The following is a 25,061-nucleotide window of genomic DNA, read 5'->3' on the forward strand; positions in this document are numbered from 1 at the left end:
TTTTGCCAGAACAAATAAAATAACAAGTTTTAATTGTGAGAAATTTGGACATTATACACGGGACTGCAAGGCAAAATGCAAGAACTGTTTACACAATCATTGAGCCAAAGACTGCATCAAACGATTGCAAGGTTTAAAAAGAAAAAGAAGAATTTGGAAATAATTGCATCCAGTGTTCTCCCGGAAATGGCGTTGCCATCATTAAAAGTTGAAATAGACGGAATGTTCAGAACAGCATTAATTGATTCTAGATGCTAAATAACAGTGGTTCATGTTGAATCTACGTGTGGACTTGTTTCAAAAAGTCAAAAGTTCATCACAACTTTGGGAGGAACTGTGCAAGTACTAGGTGAAATGGTAATCAAATTGGAAATTAATGGAGTATATCGGATGGTTAATTCGTTAATTGTAAAAGACAAACCATTCGGGTTTGATTTTTGGAATGGATGCTATTGAAAAATTCGGAGGAGCCATAGTCTATGGTGATAAAAACCGTACTGTCCAAATGTTAGCATATGACACAGTAAAATGTGGTGCAAATAATATAAGAAGTAAAGAGAACGAAATAAACAAAAAGAATGAAATAAATAAAGAGAACGACATAAACGAAGAGAACGAAGTAAATGAAGAGAACAAAATAAATGAAGATAACGAAATAAACGAAAAGAACGAAATAAACGAAGAGAAAGAAATAAACAAAGAGAACGAAATAAACAAAGATAACGAAATAAACGAAGAGAATGAAATAAACGAAGACAACAAAGTAAAACATCAGGACTTTACGGCAAAGTTCGACGGAATAAAGTGGACGGCATCTACTAGAATAAAGAGCCCGCAATTAATAATACGATCCGTGGATACAAGATGAGCGAAGAACATAAACGTAGTTACCGAAAAGAAATAAATGAATGGATCAACTTTAGCATTCTTGTGCTGTATAACGAGCAAGCATTGGGACCATCTAAAGAATTGATACCGCTCATGTGTGTTGTGCAAAAAAATAAAAGTAGAAAGATACACCCAGTGGGAGACTTTCGAGCTCTCAACAAATTTGTAAATTGTCACAAAGCAAATGCAAATGTTTGTCAGAAGAAACTGCGTTGTTGGAGGAAAGTTAAAAATGCAAAAATTCTTGATCTTAAGAAAGCCTACCTTCAAATTCACATAGACAAAAATCTATGGCCATATCAAACTGTGATTATAAATGGGGAATGGTATTGTTTCACCAGAATGTATTTTGGCATCAAAGTGGCTCCAACAATGATGACTCATTTAACAATGGTCTTTATATACCAAAAGATGAAGTTGAAAACAGCAAAGGAAGATATAACGAAAATGTCATTCAAGTTCGAAATGATTCTCAAGAATGCAACAATCAAAAGATAACGTGCTCCGGATGAATAATAAGAGCCCCAAAACGATTAGGCTTATGACCCAATTCACCAAGAGCATTGACCATGATTGTATTTGTAGAAAAAAGAAAGAAACGCAACCTTACAACAGTGGGAGAGTGGCTCAAGGTTGAAAAATAAAGAAGATCTTATTAAATTTACAAGATGCATTTTATGCATACATATTATGGATATAAACATATATGTTTGCTATTTATTTAGATGCTGGCATACAATATCATTTCATTGTTATATAAACTTTAGTATTTATATAACAATGGAAGCATTAGTTGAAAATGAATGAAATTATTTAGTATTTTCTGAAAGATGATTAGAAGATGATTAGATGGATGTGTGGTGTTACTTTATCAAGACAAGAAAAGGAAGCATAATCTTAAAAAGATTAGAAAAAACGTTGTATTGAACAATGTTTGCTAGAAAAGATTAAAGGAATTTTGGTATCAGTATGTAGAATGGTAACAGCTTCAGTAGAAATGGTAGTGGTAGAAGTAAGAAAACTCAAAGAGAGTGCATATTTTATGAATGAGCTTTAGTTTAGAAAAAAAAAATGCTCTAGTTGTTTATAATAGAGAAGCAGCATAAAAGAGGAAGGCTAAAGCCTGATGATGATAATGATGATGATGATGATGATCATTATCATCAGGCTTTAACCTTCCTTTTTTTTTTGCTGTTGATGATGATGATCGTGATAATGTTGATGATAATCATCATCATTATCATCCTGATGACGATGATATTGATGATTATGATGATCATGTTGATCATAATGGTGTTTATATATGCATATACAAATATATACAAAATAACATGAATTTTGAATAAAAAAAAAATACTTTAGGATGTATAAATGTTTATACAGCCCCAGTCACAAACCCAGCCCTGGCTAATTTTATCAAACCCGGCCCCGGTCAAATATCAATTCCAGTCACTTACTAATATGGCGTCAGATTTGAAGTTTTCATGAGAAACTGACCAATAGAAATATAGTTTAGAAAAAAAATGTTTTAGACATTGTGTTTTTTGGTCTTTAGTTTTTAATATCTTTTGTCATAATGGAATTCTTTTATTCAGTTTTAGTATTTTGGTATTTTATTAAAAATTCCCTTCTCCCCAGTAAACTTTTCTAATCAACCAAAAAGTGATGACTTTTTGTCGAGGGAGGAGTATAGAGTTGCGTCATAAGCTAATAGAGCCACTTTAGATAAAAGACTTTCATAAAGATTAATTAATAAAGATAAGAAACAAAACAGGACCAAAGATAGAGCCTTGCTGTACCCCAGAAGTTACTGAAAATGAAGAAGAGTCTTGGTGGCTTCTGAATTTTAACTCCAACAAAACTTAGTTATTTACTGTAAACAACTAGCACAATATTGTTCACATTCCTATGTAAATGACTGGGGTTGATATTTAATCGAGGTCAGGGCCTGGTTTGTGACCGGAGTTGCATAAACATTTATACATCCTAAAGTATATTTTCTTTATTCAAAATTCATGTTATGTTTTGTATATATATGCATATATAATCATCATTATGATCAACATGATCACTATAATCATCAGCATCATCGTCATCACAATGATGATGATGATCATCATCATTATCATCATCAACAGCAAAAAAGAGGAAGGCTAAGGCCTGATGATAATGATCATCATAATCATCATTATCATCATCAAGCTTTAGCCTTCCTCTTTTATGCTGTTTCTCTAATAAAAATAACTAGAGCATTTTTTTTTTCTCAACTCATTCATGCAATATGTAAGATACTCTCTTCGAGTTTTCTTACTTCTACCACTACCATTTCAACTGAAGCTTCTACCTCTCTATATGCTGATACCCAAATTCCTTTAATCTTTTCTAACAAACGTTGTTCAATACAACATTTTTCTAATCTGTCTAAGGCTATGCCTCCTTTTCTTGTCATGTTAGAGTCACACCACGCATTTTTTTGTTTTGTTAATTCACCTCCCCAAGGCTGAGAAGACCACTACAGATGAGGAGGCTACCTAATTGTGGTTATAACCCTCTCTCAACTCTATAACTCCAAAACACAAACTTTGACAAACAAAACCCCTGCGGGAAGAAACAAGTTGAGCGCGGTACTACCAGGGATGTGGTGGGGATCGAACTCAGATACTCTCGCTTATGAAGCGAGCGCTCTACCACTACACCACTACCGCCTTCACACACCAAATCCATTTAATCATCTTCTCTTTCGGCAAATACTAAATAATTTCATTCATTTTTAACTAATACTTTCATTGTTATATAAATACTAAAGTTTTTATAACAATGAAAGAATATTGTATGCCAGCATCTAAATAAATAGCAAACATATATGTTCTCTTCAATTTTAAGTCAAGCCTCATTCTTCTCCGCACTTTTCACCATATTCAGCAGTTGCTTTATTAAACATTAATCATTTTTTTCATCTTTTTTACAAGAACATCTCTCTTGAGAACAAACGTCCTTTTATTAGTGCAAGAAGCCAATCTAAAAATGTCCTGTCTGATGTTAAGCTCTGTTATTCTCAGTTTACTAAATCTTGTATCTTACCTCAGATTTTAGGTTCTAGAGACTTTTGGTTAGCCTTCAACAGTGTCATTAACTAAAGTAAGTCTAACGTTTAATCTCTAATTCATGGGTCTGATCTTTTTACTTCTACCCAGAATAAAGCATAGTTATTTGCAAAGAAATCTTACTCTAATTTGACTCTTGAAATAATGGTCATACTCTTCCTGACAGTTAAACAGATTAACTAATTGTTAAACATTGAAATCACTCTGGCTTCCAATGCTAAGATTAATTCTCAATTAAGCACTTCTACAGGTTGCGCTCCAGACAAGATTTCCATTATAATGTAAAAAAAGTGTTCTCCAGAACTCTCTTTAATTTTTGCTCAACTTTTAAAAAGTGCTAAATAAGTGGTTTGAATTTTTCAAAACTCTTGATTAGTCTTCACTCTATTATCAGTTTCTTTATATAAAGGTTTTGCAGTAGTAAAGGTTTTTACAGTAGTAAAGTTATTCTTGAAGGCATATCCTCTTCTTTATTTCATGTAACTTTAAGCGTTCCACAAGGCTCTATCTTTGCTCCGGTATTATTTCTTATCTACAATAACGATCTTCATGAAATCTAAAGTGGCTCTATTTGCTAAAGTGTTGCATTATTACATTGGTTTATATATATAGTAAAAACAACTGAGCGCTTTTCAACCTTCTGTTCTATTACATAAAATTGTATATAAATACAAAATTATAATTCCCATAACAATTATAAAACTACAATTGTCATTAAAATAGTAATTGTAAATGAATGCGTGACTTTCATTACGTTTATCTACATGACTTATACCAGGTATATGTAATAATTTTAATTCACCAACTTTAATAGAACATGCCCTCTGAAAATTTTGAATTTCAAATTCTCTTATTACAATTAATTATAAACTATTTTTTATGAAAAGAATAGGATTTAGTTGCAGTTGAATTAGACGAAACCGTGTGTATTGCATAAGCCTATAAAATTTAGCTTTGAAGTAGTCTACACTGATAGCACTGACAACTACATTAGGTAGTGGGTTTTGTGGGTGAGCAACACGGTTGTTGAAGAAATTGAAGCAAACAAGACATTTGTTGTTGATTTCATGAAAAAAACATTTTCAAGTTTTTCAAATAGTATTTGACTTTTAGAGCAAAAGAGAGAGCTGCCTTGCATTTGTGAAACTTGCTTTTGGTTTACGGATAAGTGTTAGTGTTAATTAAATAAGTATTTGGTTAAAATAGTTGATTAATAAATAATGAGTTATATTTTGTTTTATAATTAATAATTAAAGATTAAATAAGTTAGTCAATAATTTAAAAAGTATTTTCAAAATTTTATATTTTTTTTTAGCTAAAGAATCTTAAGATAATGGTTCAAGCCTTCTCTGGGCAAATTTTGAAAGATCGGTTAGGAATAAGGTGCTTGTGATAAGACTGTAAGGACTTTTTGTCTAATAATGAAAAAGTAAAAAGAGATTTTTTGGTTTGGAGTTCGAGCACCAAGACTCTTTTCATTGCTCTCTCTTGGGCACGTATTCAAAAGAGGCAATCATCCCCTCTTTTTTGGAACAGATGAGCTAGAAATCAATGGAGGAAACTTATAGATTGTGTGAAGCAGCATCAATCTGGTCCGTTGCACCAAAAGTTCTACATGGATTGGAAGGAGGAATACATTTGTCCTACCAGCATCACTGGTATAGATTCAGAACTTTAGAAGCGAATCAATTAAGAGACAGCTAAATGGGGGAGAATTAATTGAAATTTTGGATGTAACTCTTTTCTTAGTTTCTAGGAGTTTACCTTTTCTAGGTAACTTATTATAAAGTTCTCTCTATCAATTTTAGTTATTTATATAATTTTTGTAATAATTTAATTATAACTGTTATGTTTGCAGATGAAACAACACATGTTAATGAAAAAGAAATTGAAATCCAGTCATTGTATCCCCTCTTGGAAGATGAAAGGCACAATTAACAAGTGGGCTCCAGAATCAGTGCCAATTACCTCTCTCTGTCGTCTCAGAATGAGTTCATTAGAGAATGCGTTGGTGTCATTCAAAGGATTCTCTCGAGTCTCTAATACAAGGAACGGGAGATGTTTGATAATTTTTGGAAAATTTTCCCACCCACCTTAAGCTTTTTAAGATCCAATCCCTTTATTAATTTTTTCTTGTTATCAACAAAAAAAGTTATATCTCAAAAATAAAAAACAGTGAAAATCGGTCTTGAAAATTAGAAAATAGTTATTTCAATCATAAATAAGACCAAAAAAATTCAGTGTAAACAGGCTTTATAAAACGTTGACCTAATTTCAATTTATCAAAAATGAGCTTTTAGTTTAAGCCATTACCATCGATGATTAGCTACATTTGATTGGATAGATGCTAGAAAATCTTGAACAGATAAGGGCCCCTCTGTTGCAAATTTTCCAAGGGGCTGTGGCTGGGCTGGATTTAAAACTGAACTTGCTACTAAAAGAAAAAGTAAACTGAAGCTCTTTCAGGATGAGGCAACAAACACAGCCCATTTCTACAACAGTTAAACAAAAGAATTTGTGTGAATCTTTTTAATTTTGGTTTAGATATTCTGATCCTTCAGATTGATTCAAGATTTGAGGCGAGCAGGATGGTTGGCAATATGTTTTCATTTATCTGATTGGGTAATGATGATCTTTCCATTCAAAATAAAGTTTGCAAACTTGCACGGTTTTATATGAGAGATGTGAATAAAGAGGATCTCATTAAAGAAATTTGTTGTTTTAACATTGCTTTCAAAACAATTTTCAAGCAAGGAATCCACTGTAGCTATTCAAGTAAATCTTCAGGCAGAAGCTTGAATGCCTTTTTCTGCACAATTGCATCATGCTCCATTTTTAACACTATTCTTGTGTCAGCTGCTGAGGGTAAACAATTGTTTAGTAAACTGAAGATTGTAAAAACCTCTCTCCATTCAACCATAGCCCAGGATTGCATTACTGATCTTTTGATTGAAAAAGGTTAAAAAGTTGAGCTACGACAATGTCATCACCTGAAAAGCTCAAAAAGTTTATATTTTATGCACTTTATTTACTTTTCTCGAAGCTTTTGTTGATAGAATTTTCACTTATTGGTTTTAAAACTAATATTTTGATTCATATTTCAGTTTTGATTTATGAACTGTTTCTCAGTTATCTATATCTGATAATTTCATTATCAGAAATATATAATTGCTCCTTTCATAAAACTTTAAATTTTGTAATTTCTTAGTTTGAAATTGGAGCGCTGTTCTTCATTTTTGATTTGGGCGCCATTGGCACTCTCAAAGCAGTGTAAATAATTACTCTGTAAGCAGTAATTAATTGTTGTAAAATACATTTTCACTGCAATTGTAAAATGATTTTTTTTTTTTTTTGATAAAAAATCAGATAGTTAAATAATTTATTTTTCTACGTTCCTTTTTTTAAAATTTTAAAATTAAATTTATTTTATTTAAATTAAATTTGTTATAAAATATTAATAACTTTATTATATAATTGAACATTTTATATTATTTTATTTAAAAAGCTCTTCTTAATATTTTTTTTACTTTTAATGTTTCAAAAACTATGTTAAAGAATAGAACATTCTTTTTATCAAATTTAATTTTAGTTAGTTCTACATGTTTGTTTACATTCAACTATTTTGTTTATTTATAGTTTCAAATCAATAAAATTCCTGTTACTAAAGTACTAATATACAAAAGTGCTTAATGCTTATAACTGTATATAAATGCGTTGCCATAGTCAAGCCTGGCAAAATTATTTTAGAGAATTTTTTTAGTAAGTTTTAGAAAACAAGTTTATGAAATGAGATGATTTTTTTTAGTTTTGAAATTGCTTTTTAACAAAAGTTTTTTTGTTACCATTAATTTTAATTAGGGCGGCGCCAAAATATGATTGATGCTGTAGAAAATGGTCTAGAATAGCCCCTGATATATATATATATATATATATATATATATTATAAATACTGACCGTTCTTAAACTGACAAAAAGCTGTATTATATCTAACAGAATACAACTTAACTCTATAAATATATATATATATATATATATATATATATATATATATATATATATATGTATATATATATATATATGTATATATATATATATATATATATATATATATATATATATATATATATATATATATATATATGTATATATATATGTATATATATATATATATGTATATATATATATATATATATATATATATATATATATATATATATATATATTTATAGAGTTAAGTTGTATTCTGTTAGATATAATACAGCTTTTTGTCAGTTTAAGAACGGTCAGTATTTATAATTTATAAAATAGATTAAAATTAAATATTTATATGAAAAAAATACGACTATTTGCCATTCGGCAATTATTCAGTCATATATTTAAAATCATTAAAATAAAAACTGTTATAAAAATACAAATTTGCATTGCAATGAGATCAAATGTCAGTTGTCGCGCCAAATGGAATGGATTTTTTTAACCAGTGTCCAAATTCTATAGCAAAAACATTTTTCTGTTCTTTCATGCCAAAACAAATTCACTTTTTTTAGGGTTCTTTATTGTATGTTGAAATAAGATATTTCTCATTTATGCAAAGATTACATTATTTTGAGGATGAATTATATAGGGTTGACATTTTTTAATGATACTCCACTTGATTATCGGTTTAATGCCTGTTTCTTTAATTTTCAAATTTTTCTTAGAAAGTTCATTTTGGTTTTTATACTAAAGTTAAAAGACTTTTAAGTTAAAGGGTTCGCAAACCTGGTCTTGAAGGAGTTTTTGCTTTTACCAATACATGATTTCTTAGCATGATTGGTGTTAGGTGGTGTTAGAGCAGCCTTATATACAATATTTTTAGTTAGGCATTGATTTTCTAAAGGACATGTAGCTCTATTTATACAGTTACAGATTCTAGCATTATGGGTATTTTTATTGCGCAAAGTGTGTTGCTTGTGTGACTTGATAATAGTACTGGAATTTGGCATGCAGCTCTAACTTATTTTGACGGTGTTTCTGTTAAAAATCTTGTGAAGCTTGTGGTGTGCTGGAAAATGTACATTTTCCAGCACACCTCAAGCACAGGTGTGCCTAAAAATGTAAGTTTTCCAGCACACAATTAAAGAAAAGATTTCTTATTTTATTGACAATGTTCTTGCTGAAAGGGGGATTAAACGGTACAATGTTTTATTTGCATCTATTGGTATCGCGATTACTTTTGAGTTAATTTGAGTTAGGGTGGTATTGGATATTCTTGCTATGTCCAGACTTTATAATGGCTTCTTTGTAAATAGGAGCAGATTTTTTAGAAAAATTATTTTGCTGGAGGAGTTTACTGACAATCTTTGTTCAACAGAGGTTGGCAGCTGTTTTAAAAAACTTTGTGGGTGATTAAAGCTGGCATGGATATAGTTTAACAAACTTTCAGATTGATAGTAAGGTTTGATGCTGCAGTCGCTAAGATTTAATGTAAAATTTACTATTTTTATGTTGCATTGAATAGAAATATTAAGTCCGTTACTTTTGAATATCAGAGTTATATGTTTTTTAACTTTTTCCATTTGTGGACCGCTAGCATTTTTAATCACTGTGAACTCATCATCTCTATACATCCCAAAATCAAACTTGTTATAAAACTAAGAAATTTGAAAAAGAAGAAAAATTCTAACCAACTCACATACTTCGGCATTGTCAAATGCTCCCATGGTGACATCAAATAAAGCACCTTATTTATTTATCCAAACTTCGTTATTGTTAAGTAATAGGGAATTACGTGCGTGACGAATAAAAGATTTTTGCTCATTAGCAATGGTAACATACTGTTCAATAAAACAAATGAGTCGGTAAGAAGCTAACAATGTCAAAAATGGGAAGTTTTTAAAAATGTTTATCTTTGATTTTCTTTTTATTTAAATATTTAATATATATATATATATATATATATATATATATATATATATATATATATATATATATATATATATATATATATATATATATATATACATGTATATATATATATATATATATATATATATATATATATATATATATATATATATATATATATATATATATGTATATAAATATGAACATCAATAAATTCTCTCAATACTAATTTTTTATTATTTTAAGAAATTTTGGCTAGATTTGTGATACTTGCATATTCAGCTTTATTTACAAATAGTTAGTTTAATTAGTTACAAACAAACAGTAATGTCACTTTTTAATGGCTTCCCTTGAGTTTGCTGTAAAGGGGCTTCTTTTTATTTACGTAAGTATAAAAAATATGGCATCCAGAATTGCGTTTTTACATTCTGACTATCATCTAAATTTATACCTCCATTTTTAGGTCCGCATTTGTTAAATTGAATTTCAATAGACTTTTAAACTTTTTTTTTTTTAATTTTCAAGTTCTATTTTCAACTTTTTTACCTGCTCCTATTTTATATTGTACAGACATTTGTTTTTACAATGCCCAGTTGCAGATTGGTCCCATTAGGTATACACCAGAATAGCTATTTGGTAGTAGTTTTAACAGAAAACTATTTTATAGTAGTTTTGTTTTGTTTTTGTTTTTGAAGCAAAAATTTCTTAAAATAATAAAAAAATAGTATTGAGAAAACTCATATTTATTGATGTTCATATATTAAATTAATGCAACTCTAGTACAAAATGTCATCATTCAAAATATCTGTATATATACAGTATGCAAAAAAAATAATCATACACTTAAAGAAAAATCATAATTTTAAAGATTACATCAAAAAAATGAGTTGTTTGTTAAAATATTTAAAAGTTTTTTTTAGATATCTTATCAAGTATTGTTTTAAGAATTTATTTGTGTATTGGTGAATTAATTGCTTTTCAAACCTTTTGAATTTTACACAATTGATCTAATGATGCATAAAATTGACCGCAAAAAAAAATAATCGTACAGTTTAAAAGTAATGTCAAATTGATCAAATTCCCTGGAAATTAGTATCAAGTGGGCCTCCTTTAGTCTTGATGGCCTAATCTAGATAATTTGGCATTGAGTTGATCAAATTTTGGGTCTCTTCTGTTGTTATATTATTCCATGCCCTCATTATAGCTTCTTTCAAGTTGTCTTTGCGTCTAAATGCTTGTTTACCAATTTTATTGTCCAAAAACACCACCAATTTTCTATTTGATTTAAGTCCAGACTTTGAGATGGCCATTCCAAAACATTGATGTTATTTGTGTCAAAGCATAACTTCATTTTCTCAATTGTTAAGAAGCATAATCTGATTGGAGCCGTTGCTAGTGTGGCTAGTAGAGGACGAAAAAGAAAGACCCAAACCACTAGTGTAATTGATCGAAATATCATTATTGTTATCATTAATGTGAAGAAAAATAGATTTGTTTCTGCAGCTAAATTAGTTTTAAAAATTCAAGAAGATCATAACATCACAGTGATTCCTCAAACAATCAGAAATTGTATAAGAAAACATGTATATAGAGGTAGAGTGGTTCGAAATAAACCTTTTTTAACTTCTAAACAAATGAAATGTTGATTGGAATTTGCATCGAAGTACTTAAAAATGCTGATATCATATTGGAAAAAAATTTTGTGGTCAGATGAGTCGAAATGCAATCTCGTCTATCGGTTGGAGTCCAAAAAGTGTGGCGAAAAAAAAGGAGAAGCTTATAAATTGAGTTGTTTGCAAGGTAGTGTAATACATGAAGGAGGAAATGTGATGGTTTTGGGTAAAATGAGTTGAAAAGAAGTGGAGAAATTTACATTCATTGATGACAAAATGGATGCTTCAATGTATTGTGAAATTCTCAAAGCTAACTTGCAACTATATACTTAAAAATTGAGAATGGGAAGCGATTTCATACTCCAGCAGGATAACAATCTAAAACACACTGCTAAGAAAACGAAGGTATACATTGACATAAATAACATCAATGTTTTGAAATGGCCATCTCAAAGTCTGGACTTGAATCCAATAGAAAATTGGTGGTGTTTTTTGGACAGAAAAATTGGTAAACAAGCATTTAGATGCAAAGACAACTTGAAAGAAGCTATAATGAGGGCATGGAATAATATAACAACAGAAGAGACCCAAAATTTGATCAGCTCAATGCCAAATTATCTAGATGAGGCCATCAAGGCCCACTTGATACTAATTTCCATGGAATTGGATCAATTTGTCATTATTTTTAAACTGTACGATTTTTTTTTTTTGCGTCATTAGATCAATTGTGTAAAATTCAAAAGGTTTGAAAAGCAATTAATTCACCAATACACAAATAAATTTTTAAAACAATACTTGATAAGATATCTAAAAAAAACTTTTAAATATTTTAATGGACAACTCATTTTTTTGATGCAATCTTTAAAATTATGATTTTTTTTTAAGTGTACGATTATTTTTTTTGCATACTGTATGTTATGTTATTTTTTTATTTAAGCTCGTGTTCGTGAGACATTAGATGATGGTCATACACTCCTGAATGAATTAGAGAAGCGGAACATAATCTCATGTAATGACTTGTCTAAACTAGGCCAGATTCTTGCTGATATTGGAAGGAATGACCTTTTATCTAAAATAAAATCTTATATGGAAGAAGAAAGAAAAGCAATAACGAGTAAAAAAAAGATCTTACATATTGATAAAGTTATTGAAACATGTTTTTTTCTTTCTTTTTATATTATAAATATTGATTGTTTGTTATGTAGATGTGAATGAGATATCCCAAAAAAGTGGTTTAACATTCAATTCAACTCAAACTTCTGCTTCAGTTTCTGCTTTAGGTTCTGTTTTAAATTTGGACTCAAATAAGAAAGAATATTTTGTAGAAAATACTTCAAATGAGTTGGAAATACTTCCAATATACAGCATGCACAATGTTCCTAGTGGAATATGTATTATATTCAGCAACTACTTTGATGAAGAAGTAATTATAACTGATGAAAATAAAAAGCTAGAACATCGCCTAGGAAATGGAGCAGACGAAAGTCTATTAAAGGAGACATTTACTTGGCTGAACTTTGATGTTTTGGTATACAAAAATAAAAGTTCAAAAGATATTGTTCAATTATTATATAGTGATCTCAAATATAGGCTGATTCAAGATTGTTTTGTATGTTGTATTTTGTCACATGGATATAGAAATGGAGTATATGGCAGTGATGGGTCCAGGCTATCGTTTGAAGAATTGTGGACGACTGTTGAAGATGCATCTTCTGAATCTCTTCAGGGTAAACCTAAGTTGTTTTTTATTCAAGCTTGTCAAACCGAAATAAATGTTAAGGAAATGTCTTTATCAGATATTGGATTAAAAGTTGATTTTGAAGATGTTTTGACATCCATAGCAACATTACCAGGTTAGTCAGATTTATTTTATTTTAGTTTTACTCAAAAAAAAAGTATATATATATATATATATATATATATATATATATATATATATATATATATATATATATATATATATATATATATATATATATATATATATAAAAGGCTAAAACTTCATATTGTCCAATCAATTTACAAAGTAATCGGACATTTTGACGACGGGAATTAAATTCTACAAAATAAAGCTTGGACAGGAATGCCATGCGATCGAACGGTATTGCTGACCACGCAAATGATTTTTTTTGGTTACAACTTGACTACAACTGTATGGATGTTTTGATGATTTAAACATTTCTGAAATGCGCTGAAAAAAGAGGCAATAAGCTAAACTTAAACTAAGAAAAAAAATGAAAAAACTAAAAGAATTAGCAAAACAATTCCTTACGAAAAAGAAAATAAATTAGCATTAAAATAAAACTAAAAAAACTCAAAGTTAAAATTACTTTTTGTTACATTTTTAATTGTTTTTGAAAAAAAGTTGCTCTAAAATTCATCTTTTAAAATGTGTAATTTAAACTAGCAGAAACCAACCCATAATACGGGTTATGGTTGGTCTGTTACATAATTAATTTATAGTGGTTGTTTTCCACAATTTAAAGTTGCGAAACCTTAACTAATACCCTTTTAGAAAACGCCTTCAAACTAAAAAAATTGAACTATATATAAAATTAACATAAAAAGTATGAGAAGCTAAAGTAATTTACCAATTATTTAACATTATTTGAGTAACTTACAACTGACATAGGTCATACTAGCGTAAGGCAGAACCATTTTCCTTGACATTCCTAAGTTCAACACAATACGTTTTTAGTTACTGACACAAAATAATAACACTTCATCATGCTTTAAATTGATGAAACTAAAACTAAATTCTTGTTATATTTTTTATAACATGAACTTTAATTAATTATTAAAATTAATATGAACTTAATTTATATTATACAGGAGTTATTATTTTTTTAGTATTTAGATTCATTTTCTTTAAAAAACAAAATTGTCTTAAAAACGTTAAATGCACACAACTAAATAAATTTATTAAAAATAACTAAGTTTATTATAAATAACTAAGCAATTAAGTACAGATACATTTCAAACAAAAAAAATTTAATTTACAATCAAACATGTATAACAAATTTAAAAAAATATGTAAACTTTGATCTTTTATATTGCATTAATGCGTCATATGACAAACCTAAAATAAAAATTGTAACAGATAAGTAGACATAAAAGGAAAAAAACAAACAAACTGGAAAACAATTTACCTACTTTTTGGTTACCTGTTGTCATACTTCAGTTGCTGTCATGATGCAGCTTGTCGGTGTTGTTTAATGACGTTATTTCATGTTGGCTTATAGTACACTTTAGTTTAATTTCAAAGATTTAAAATATTTTAATCAAAAAGCAAAATAAAAAATGCTTCAAGGAGCCAAACTATAAAGATTAAAGATAAAAAATCAAATCGAGATATAAATAAATTGCATTTATATAGCTAAATATATTGTCTTGGCTTATAGTAAATTTTAAAAGCAGTGAGTTCAATAAATAAAACTACCAATTAATTATTTTTAACACTAGAATGTAGCATCATTATATTATGATCATTGGGTAGAGAGGTCCTGGGTGTTGGGAGCAATAATTTCTGTACTGCTCAAGTGTTAATGAATCTAAAATCACAAAAGCTCTCAAATGTTAACGACTCTAAAGTTACAAATAGAAGAATATAATAAAAATTATAAATATTTGCATTTTTATTTAATCAAAATATAAAGCATAACCTCACCATTTTCACAGTTAACAGAGGACAATGCTAAAAATATTTAAAAAAAAAAGAGTGTAAATTAAAAAGGGTTAAACATGTGAGAAATTTTATTTTAATAAAAATATGAGTAAAGCGCGAAAAGTTAAAAAATATCATAGTTATATTAAATAATTCTTTTACCTATTGCACATATTTCTCCATACAAAATATATAAAGTATATATAACACAGCCCTACCAGTTATGCTTCTACCAGACACTTAAGACAAAAAAATATACCTCAGAATAATGGATAAAATAATATTTCCATATAAATAAATATATAATTATAATTTTTTTTACCTATTCCCCTCATTTCCTCCATAAAATTGTCTAAAGTAAGAAAAAAGATAACTGAAGCTAAAAAACGAAATGTTTCAAAAACAATACCATTAACAGTACGCACATCTTCCTAAGCTGTTGCTCCTTTTGCCTGCAAAAGTAACAGTCTTAGAAAAAATAATTCTCCAATTGGATTAATTTAATACATTCTTACTATCATTTTATTTACATTAATTTAATACATTCTTACTATCATTTTATTTACATTCCATTTACAATGTTTATCTTCAAATATAAAGTGATAAGGAATGTCTACATATGAATAGGAATGTGCTCTTTCATTTTCAGTATTTAACTTAAACCATGCTGTTAGGTTCGTATCACATTGAGCTGCACGATTTAAAGTCATTTGTTCTGCTCCTTCTCTAAAATATACTAATTGATTTTCAGGTAGATGAACTTTAAGGCATATAATAGTGTGTGACATGACTTATTGGATACTTGAAAATTCGCCACAATGCTTCAGGTGCACTAACATAACGGCAATCTAAAAAAGTGTTTACTTCATCATGGTTAATTTGTTTATTTATTAAAATATTGGCACAGCTGTGACCCTTGTATGTGTAATTGTACAAATATTTAACAGCCTTAACAGACATGCAAGTTCAACATTAATGTGAGCTTGATATTTCTTTGGTAACCTCAGATTGTAAGGTACCATCCAGCTGTTATCTACATTGTTACCTTTAATATTGACAACCAAACCATTATCACAACGTCTATAGCGTGGATAACCATTATGAATTGCTACTGTGTTAGCATTAAATTCTTTAGGATTTGCTGCATTCCCCATCTTTCATGTAGGGAGAATTTGGATTCAGTATGCCACATGGACCGTGAATCATGCAAGTTTTAACAATCCCATAAAGGTCTTGATTAACAATCGGATCTGGAATTTCTGCAGATATTAAATTATTGTTATCATGTGCTGTTTGAAGCTTATCATCATTTGCAAAGTGAAGTAAAATATGAATATGTGGCAAACCATGCTTTTAAAATTCAATAACCTGATCATGTGTTACAACTTTCCCTAATACACCGTACTTAAAAATGTCATTGAGAAGGTTATTTAGTTTGAGTTTAAATGACTGATTCCATCCTTATGTGAGTTACTTTTGAACAATAGTTAAACTCATAAACCGGTGGTTCACACTTCAGCATAATGCTTTGTGAAATTGCAATATATCGCAAAATATTATTTAAACCGTACAACAAAAAGTATTCAAAAACTTGTTCTAAAAAGTTGAACATTTCTTATCTCAAATTATAAATCAAAAATCGTTATGCGCGTTATTTGTACACATCTAAAATTTTAACAAGTAAATTTTGCAAGTTTTTTTACACATTTCGGCAAATTTTTAAAGTTGCTGAAATGTGCAACTTGTTATTAATGATGGCGCTTAACAAAGCCATAAAGTGGATTTGGGGAAAAGATTTTAATAGCAGATTAAATTAACAATTTGTCATCGTTATGTGTGTTACCAGTCTCGTTACCGCGTGCAAAACAATTGATAAAAGCAATCATTTCACAACTATAATAGCAAAAGCGTAGTGGTTACAATTGCAAGCATGTGAAATATGAGTAGTTAAAGAGTTTAGACGTTCATGGTAATAAAAATTTAAATGTCTATGGAGTGAAACACCATATATGTTTGGGTTTTTGAACCAGCAAGTGACGAGGGATCAATTTTTCAAAGAACTTGACTTTTATTGTCAAGCATCACATCAGGTTTAGTTGGCCAAACCCATGAATTCCCAAACAAATGTTTTTCAACTGTGGATACTAAAACCTGATTTGACAACTTCTTTTACTTGTCCAGAAAATTCTGATGCATTGTAATTAACAACACACCAATCACCCACGGAAAGTGTCAAAATTGAACTGTGACCATTTTCATCTATTTGACGTAAGTAATCTGAAAATAAAATGGTGCACTTTATTTCGTCCAAAGCTGTTTCCCGCAGCATGATTTCGCCGCATTGATTTGCTGTGACACAATGAATTGTTTTTATGCCTTCAACATCTTTTACATTACTTCATGGGTTGAATTCGCTGGTTAGCTTATCAATCTCTTCTTGCTGAACATGAAAAATTATTGTTTTAGGCATTAACATGGTTGCCATTTCAGCAAAATCTTTAGATGATTGAACAATAGTGTTAGCTCCATTTGACATAATTTTTTGATGTACGAGATATTTTGCTTTCCCACCAATTGCGTCAATTACCCCCTTTCCATGGGAAGTGGCAAATACTTCCACTGAAAATTTTTGTGATATCGACAGACCAGAAATTGAAACAAATGCAACATGTATTTTTTTTTAAATTCAGACAATGATCCATCCGACCAAATGATTTCTTCATTGTAATAATTTGAATCAGGCAATTTCATAATATAGTTGTTTACTTTGAAAAGAAATGCAAAAATAGTATCCTTGTTTTTCTTCAGAATATCGGAGCAAATAATAAAACCTTGTTGTGTACCCCTTGCAGACATAGCTGCTGTAAAAAGAGTAACGGTAGATCTGCTCCACATAGTTGACTGGATTTCAGATTGATATTCGCATGAATATGACATTGCAAAATTTATTTGCAGGATTCAGGAAGTAAGTTTTGTTTTGTCTTCTGAAAATTCTTTAGCTTGGATTCTTTTCACCTGCACATGCTTTACAACTTTTTCAAAACCCTCCTGAATGACACCAATAAGTTCTCCAACAGTACCCTGCTGCTGAATCTTGCGCAGTCTTTAAAAGCAGTACATTATGTGGATGGAGAGCACAAAATTTGGAAAAGCAAATTGTAATTGTTTCATTATTCTCAAGTAGTAATGTATATGCCTCACGGAGGAACATAGTCAAGTAATACTTCCTCAAAGTTTCCTTTCTTCCCATTTTCCAAACAGCCATTGTATCAGACATGCCTGCCATAGTGTAAACAATGTCTGGTTCAAAGTAAAAGTCTTTTACTAGTTTTTCAATATTGTCTTCCAAACCTTCCACATTGCGTTTTTTAAACAAACATGCTGCATCAATTTTAAGGCTGACATTTTCAGCAACCTTATTAAGTACTGCAAATCTTTTATTGGGAGACAGTGATAAAGCTTTGAATCAACGTTTTACAGCTTTCCCAAGCGTTTGCGGACAACAAAATGAAGATGACGTAATTGTCGTGTTTGACTCACCTAATAGTTCTCTAGTAAACGTTACCGTAGATATCATAGTTTCCTTTTTCTTAGCTTTACATTTCACCACCCTTGCAGCTACTTTACACTTATATTCAGTTACTTGTTTCTTTGTCATTTTAGCAAATGAACTTTTGAAATGCAGCATGAACTTGTGCAATTCTTTTATTTTTGCGAACTTGAAATTGTGGATCCTTTTTCTTTTTTATTCTAAACTTTTTAATTCTTTCTGCAGAAGTCAAGGCCCGTAGTTTAACTGCTTCCATCAAAATTAAAACGAAAACAAATTAACACGACAAAATAAGAAACTGAACTGTGTTGAGACTGGCGCTTCCAACTGTAAGTTGAATGATTGTAAATCTGTGAACCTACGTCAGTTAAAATATTTGCAAATGCAACTAGAAAGTAAATATGAATACATTGCCTACATGCTTGTTTAATTAAAATGCTGAGAAAATTTGAAAATCATGAAAAATCAAAGCCACATGATATCAAGTATAAATGAAGCATCTAGTTAAACTTGTTTATAAAAATAAGTCATGATATTAAAAACAATGTGCTTGTTGTGCAGCATTAAAAAAATTGCGTTTTTGATACTAGTGTTACCACTTATTGACTTACTAGGAATCACGTTAATATTTTTAAAGTTGAAATAGCGAACCGCTGTTTTATTTTACTTAAATGCTATCACATGTGTGTTGGTAAATAGTTCTTGAGAAAATAATCACTCAACATATCTAGCACTTTAATTAACACAAGTTGAAAAGATTAGTGTTCATTTAAGTAAAACTTATATTTTCCCACACTCTCAGGTCTTCTGTATTAAAAAAAACATCAGGGAAATCATAATACGTTAGCACCTACATTTTTTTTAAATTTAGTATGCTTTGTACAAAAAATAAAATACTATAGTTCATTTTCTGTGCATTATAAAAAATGTGAATTTGGTTCACCTTCGTGGAATCAGTCAAATACTTGAGTAACCAAGTCAGATATCATTTGCTGTCTGACCTAAATATAAATTTTCAGTTATCTTGCGCCATTGTGGGTTGCAAGTGAAAGTAAGAAAAAGATCTGGTTTACCATACTTTTTAATTATAGCCATAGCATCTTCAAAGTTTTCTTTTAAAGCTCTTGGACTTCCTACACAAGTTGATGGCAAAACTACAACACGCCTTGGTCTAAAATTATGATCATTTCCAAGGTTGTTTACATTTTCGTGTAAGGCAGCATACTGCTCGCTTCTCAGTTTGTTTTAGTTATTTCTGATGAAAGTAAGGCGCTGGCCTTCAATTTTAACATAGGCATCAACAGCATATTGCTGAAACAGTTTTTTGCAATAAAAGAGTGAAGAAAAAAATTGTCTAACTGAAAGTTTATAATTGTAATACTGAAATAATCTAACATGATTTCTAACCAGGGATGCGGAGTCCCAAAAAGGACTCCGGTTTTGGAAATCACAAAAAGATTACTTCATCCTAGTTTTTAGTATCCAGGAGCTCTAAAAATATAAATTAGTTTATGGACTACTAATAGGAAAAAAATTAAGACTTTTAGGTAAGAGGAACAATCATTTTTTGAAACTGGAGTCCATAGGTATAATGGCAGCAAGGACTCCAGGACTCTGGGCTTAGAAACAATAAATTTCAAGTCATTAAATCTTGTGAATTTTTTTCTTATAGCAGATCATAAGCCAACAAACATGTTTAGAGCTTCTTAACGCTACAGACATGGAAAAAGTAGAGATATAAAGCCAGAGTCCTTTTGGGACTCCGCATCCCTGTTTCTAACCAATGTAGCACGTTCAGGGTTGTGAACCAATTGATTATGCCAACCAGTATCACCCCTTGGGAAAAATAGAGGATAAACCATAGGATCTAAGTTGGCAAACATACTTGATATAGTTTTAAGAGGATGACCATCTTCACCAACAAATACAACTTCATTATGTGAAGGGAGGTTATAGCGACGTCTATCTTGCTCTTCAAGTAAAAACATTTCAAGTAAAAACAACTGACACTGAGCAACCTTCTAGAGCTGCTCGACAAATTTCTTCATCTTTTTTTTCCGCCATGTTTTTAAATGCAAGAGCAAATGGGTTCTCTTCACTAATAATAGTTTGCAATCGAAACATTAAATCATTTAAGCAAAGATCATTACCATGTTGTTGTATTCTAAAATTTACTGCTGCAAGTGGATCATAGATGTATAGTTGAAAATATGTCAAAGGAATATCTTGATTTGGCCTAAGATTACCTATACGATGAAAAACTTGACCACATATTCTAAAACATGGCTGCTCATGATTCATGGGTTGAACTACATTAGCTTTAAATGAAGCAAAAAAAAGACAGGCATTATAATTTCTAATATATTTTCAAAAATTCAAATGGGCATTTCCATCTGCATAGTTTCCTTTAAATAAATCTTGTAAACCTTGTGGAAATGGTGAAGGTTGCAATAAAACTACTTTTTCATTATGGCAACATAAAAAATGTATTTCATTAGGAAATTTTTTAGCACCACAATGCTGACAAATATAATTCATTTCTCCTAAATAATTGTTATCTGGAATAGTATTATTCTTGCTATACAATGCATTTGTATCTAGTAGCATTTTGTCAGTTATTAATTTCATCTCGCCTAAGCCTATCTCTTTCATTTCTGCGATGATTATTTTCAACTCGCCTAACCAAGCTCTTCTCATTTGGGTTCGAATTATTTGCTGATTGCCAAGCAGCATTTCTAGCTTTCATTTGAGAACGCGCTCTTTCAAATTCAGAAAAGTCTAGTAACTAATATAAACTACTTTAAAAACGAAAGCGATTCGACGTTAAACGTTAACTCTAGCAATAGGGTAGGATTTTGCATACGTCACAAAAACTTATCATAACTAGTGTCTAAACTCCACGCGGACAAACAAATCAAATAATGGCTGTAAACTGTAGGACTTTAGCCTGTATTTCTCTTACTGACGATGATGTTCCTGGTGCTAAACTGCTTAAATTTCCATTGGAATGCAGTTTAAATGAGCTTTAAAGGTGGCTAGAGTGTCATAAACTAAAACAAAGCGGGAGAAATAAAGAACTTGTGTTGAGAGTCCAGAGAGCTATAAACTTAAATCTTCCTGTCGATCTTAAAGTGGACAAAGGAAAATAGTATAATATTAAAACTGCGTCTATATTAACTAACCTTAAAATCAACAAATACATCTTCATCTTTTCCTGTTGAAGAATGGAAATGGTTTCCTTCCAGAAATTTACCTTCTAACTTTAATTATGGGCATGTTTATTATTTTTTTGTTGAGTCTGTTTCCAATGCATATATTTCTTACTCTCCAGTAGTTGATGACTTACAGCAAGATATAGATGAGATTGATTGTAAAGATATTGTTACTGCTATGCCACTATGCAAAGGAAGATTGCTTTTAAAGAGTGGATTTGTTGAAGATATACAAGATAATTTTTCTTCTGCAGGTGAAATTTATTTTGTTAGAGGACATGTTCATCATTCGATGAAGTCTGAAAAACCTCTACTTGTTTTTATAGCTATTAGCAATGCAAGTGGATATATTAAATATACTTCATGCAATTGCAAAGCTAGCGAAATTAGCAGATGCTGTCATGTTACTGCACTTCTTTTTTATTTAAGTGATTATGTCACTGAGCATGGATTTATTGTTAAGAATGTATGTACTTCAGAACCTTGTCAGTGGAATAAAGTTAAAGAACCAATGAAAAATCGAACTGCTCTTCATAAAACTGTTTATTCTACAAATAAATGTTGGAAACCAGATAAAATGTATAATTGGGACCCTCGACCACTTTAAAATAAAGACGTAAACTGTGAATCGTTTTCACATTTTGTTACTGATCTTTAAGTAATCTCATCGCAAAACATTCAAAATCAATCCATGTGGGAAATGCTCTTACAGATTAAATATGATGATTTCCATTTATCTAATGAAAATACTATTTATTATTGAGAACTTGTTTAAAATTTTGAAGAATCTTTGTTATTAAATAACAAAAAATTTATTGGAAAAAATATAATTTTTGGTGGAATTCTAGATACAGTTGATCAAGCCAAATCTTTAACATAGCATCAAGCAAGATGGTGTTGTATAACAGCATCTGTATCCAAAAAATGTGTTAATTTAGGGGAATCGTTAGATTCTTGTTTGAAAATTTCTTTATTCACTTTTCTTGAAAAAAGATTCTGGTTTTCCGAAAATAATATAACAATCGATATAAAATATGGCATAGACGAAGAACCAAAAGCTGTTATAAACTATTCTTTTATTGCAAATAAAGTTGTTTTGAACTGTTGAATTTGGATCAACCAAAAATATCCACATTTAGGTGCTACTCCAGATGGTCTTATTTATGATGATGACAAGAAGTTATGTGGTATTATTGAAATAAAGTGTTTGAAAATATTTAAAAGTCAATCTGTTAATGATATAATAAAGCTTTCAAATGAAAACTAAAAGCTATAATAAGTAGACAATGTTTTTCCATTGTAGATCAGAAACTTATTTTAAAAAAGTCACACATGTATTACTTCCAAATTCAACATCAACTTCTGGTTATGCAATGTTTGTACTTTGATTTTGTTATGCATTCTGGTGTTGGAGAACCCCATATCGAGCAAATCTTCCCAAATGAAGATCTTCACAGGCGTATTATTCAATCTACTAAGTTGTTTTGGTCTTAAGTTCTGGTATCTGAGTACTTCATTATGAAAGTTCCACAAAAACTTATGCCTGTGATTTTAAACTAAATTGTATTTAGTGTAAAACTGAAAAACCTATGTAACGTAATATGAGACATGTTTAAGTTGATTTTTTCTTGCTTATTTATTACTTATTTGTGAAGTATTTTTTTAGTTTTTGAATATCTATACTTGTTTATGCATTAATATAAGCATTGCCATGAAATACAGATAATAAATATTTGCTTTTAAAAGATTTGATTTGGGGTTTTATTTTTTGTAGAATTCCATTCGAATGTTTGATTTTGATATGAACTAGTTTCCTTCCAACACTTTAGGGGGCATCTATAAAGTACATAAAGAGGCATCCTTAAAGTATATAAAGTACCATAAAACTACTGATTTTGGAACCCCCTCCCTCCTTGTACGCTCGTGTTGTATTACTCTGTACTTAATTAAAACTTATTTAACTCTTAACTCTTAAAATATCATGTTGTAACATTTTAAGAGAAATGATTAAAACCAGGTTGCTTAATTAAAAAAAAATGATTCAGAAAAAGCTTTTTGCTTCTTATCTTACTACCATCTAATTACGTTGCAAAAAATAAAAATATTATTTGGAACGATTATCGCTTGATATATTTTCTCTCTCTTTGTTATTATTAAAAAATTTAAAATTTTGAAATAGATTTGACCGTACTTTATGGAAGGTCACTTCCATAAAGTACGGTCTATAAATGTTATAGTGTGCATAAATACATACGGTCTATGAATGTTATAGGGTGCAAAACCCTATAACATTTCTTCAAAATTGATAGACGAGAATCTTAATTATCTCCGAAAGTGGAAGCTGTGGAAGGATGCAGGTTAGGAAAAATTATGAGCATCCCCTCTCGATTATTTGGCAGACAAGAGTATGATCGAAAGGGTCCATACTGCAGGAAATATCCAGGTTTTACTGCGTATTTCTAGACTGTTTTCGACAATGCTGACCGTATTTAGGTGCCGCCCAAATTCAAAATTGATAATCTTTTTGTCCCCAAGGAAAACAAGATTAGAAAAAAATTGCATATTTTTAGTAAAATATCCTTATGGCACTTGTGCTGCTTGAAACTGCCCAGGACAATACGTTTAAAATATAGATAGCCTTACTTATTTCTTCAAAATTTGAAAGAATAATTTATCGTGTTTTTAAACGTCAATAGTTAAGAATAAATGTAAAATTATGGTATTTTTAACTATAAAACCAATGTTATTTTAAAATATGGAAAGAAAAAGAAAAGAAAAAATTTATGAATATGTTAAATTAAAGGATCCAGGACTGCGGATATTCTTGGGAAAATATAAAAAAATCCCTGACTTTCAATGACAATACTTAAATTGCAGGATTTTCCAGAATATAACCTATAGCCATCATTAATTTCAAATAACTTAGAATTGATACTGATACCGTACTTGAGAAGTACCCAAATGTGTTATTTTAAAGATTTAAACTATAAAATTACTTATATATTGTTATTACACTTCTCTATTAAATTAAGGAACTTTACATGCTCTAAAAATATGACAATCTGATATATATAAATATGATCATTTTGTTTTTTCATTTTCGAGTAAACATCACCCCCTCTCCCTACTCCACAGAGAGAGGTCGAG

General features: G+C 29.8%; 1 protein-coding gene across 2 annotated transcripts in view; it reads left to right on the plus strand.

Moving 5' to 3' along the window:
• Positions 1 to 25,061, plus strand: part of casp8 (caspase-8) — a 47,582-nt gene that overhangs the window by 16,923 nt on the left and 5,598 nt on the right. For both annotated transcript variants that reach the window (XM_065809007.1, XM_065809009.1), the window contains exons 3-4: positions 12,426 to 12,602; positions 12,694 to 13,341. In XM_065809007.1, coding sequence (XP_065665079.1) covers positions 12,426 to 12,602; positions 12,694 to 13,341 — 825 coding nt within the window. The remainder of the gene's footprint in view (positions 1 to 12,425; positions 12,603 to 12,693; positions 13,342 to 25,061) is intronic.

This window comes from Hydra vulgaris, chromosome 11 (assembly GCF_038396675.1).
Source record: "Hydra vulgaris chromosome 11, alternate assembly HydraT2T_AEP".
In the NCBI taxonomy this organism is placed as follows: domain Eukaryota; kingdom Metazoa; phylum Cnidaria; class Hydrozoa; order Anthoathecata; family Hydridae; genus Hydra; species Hydra vulgaris.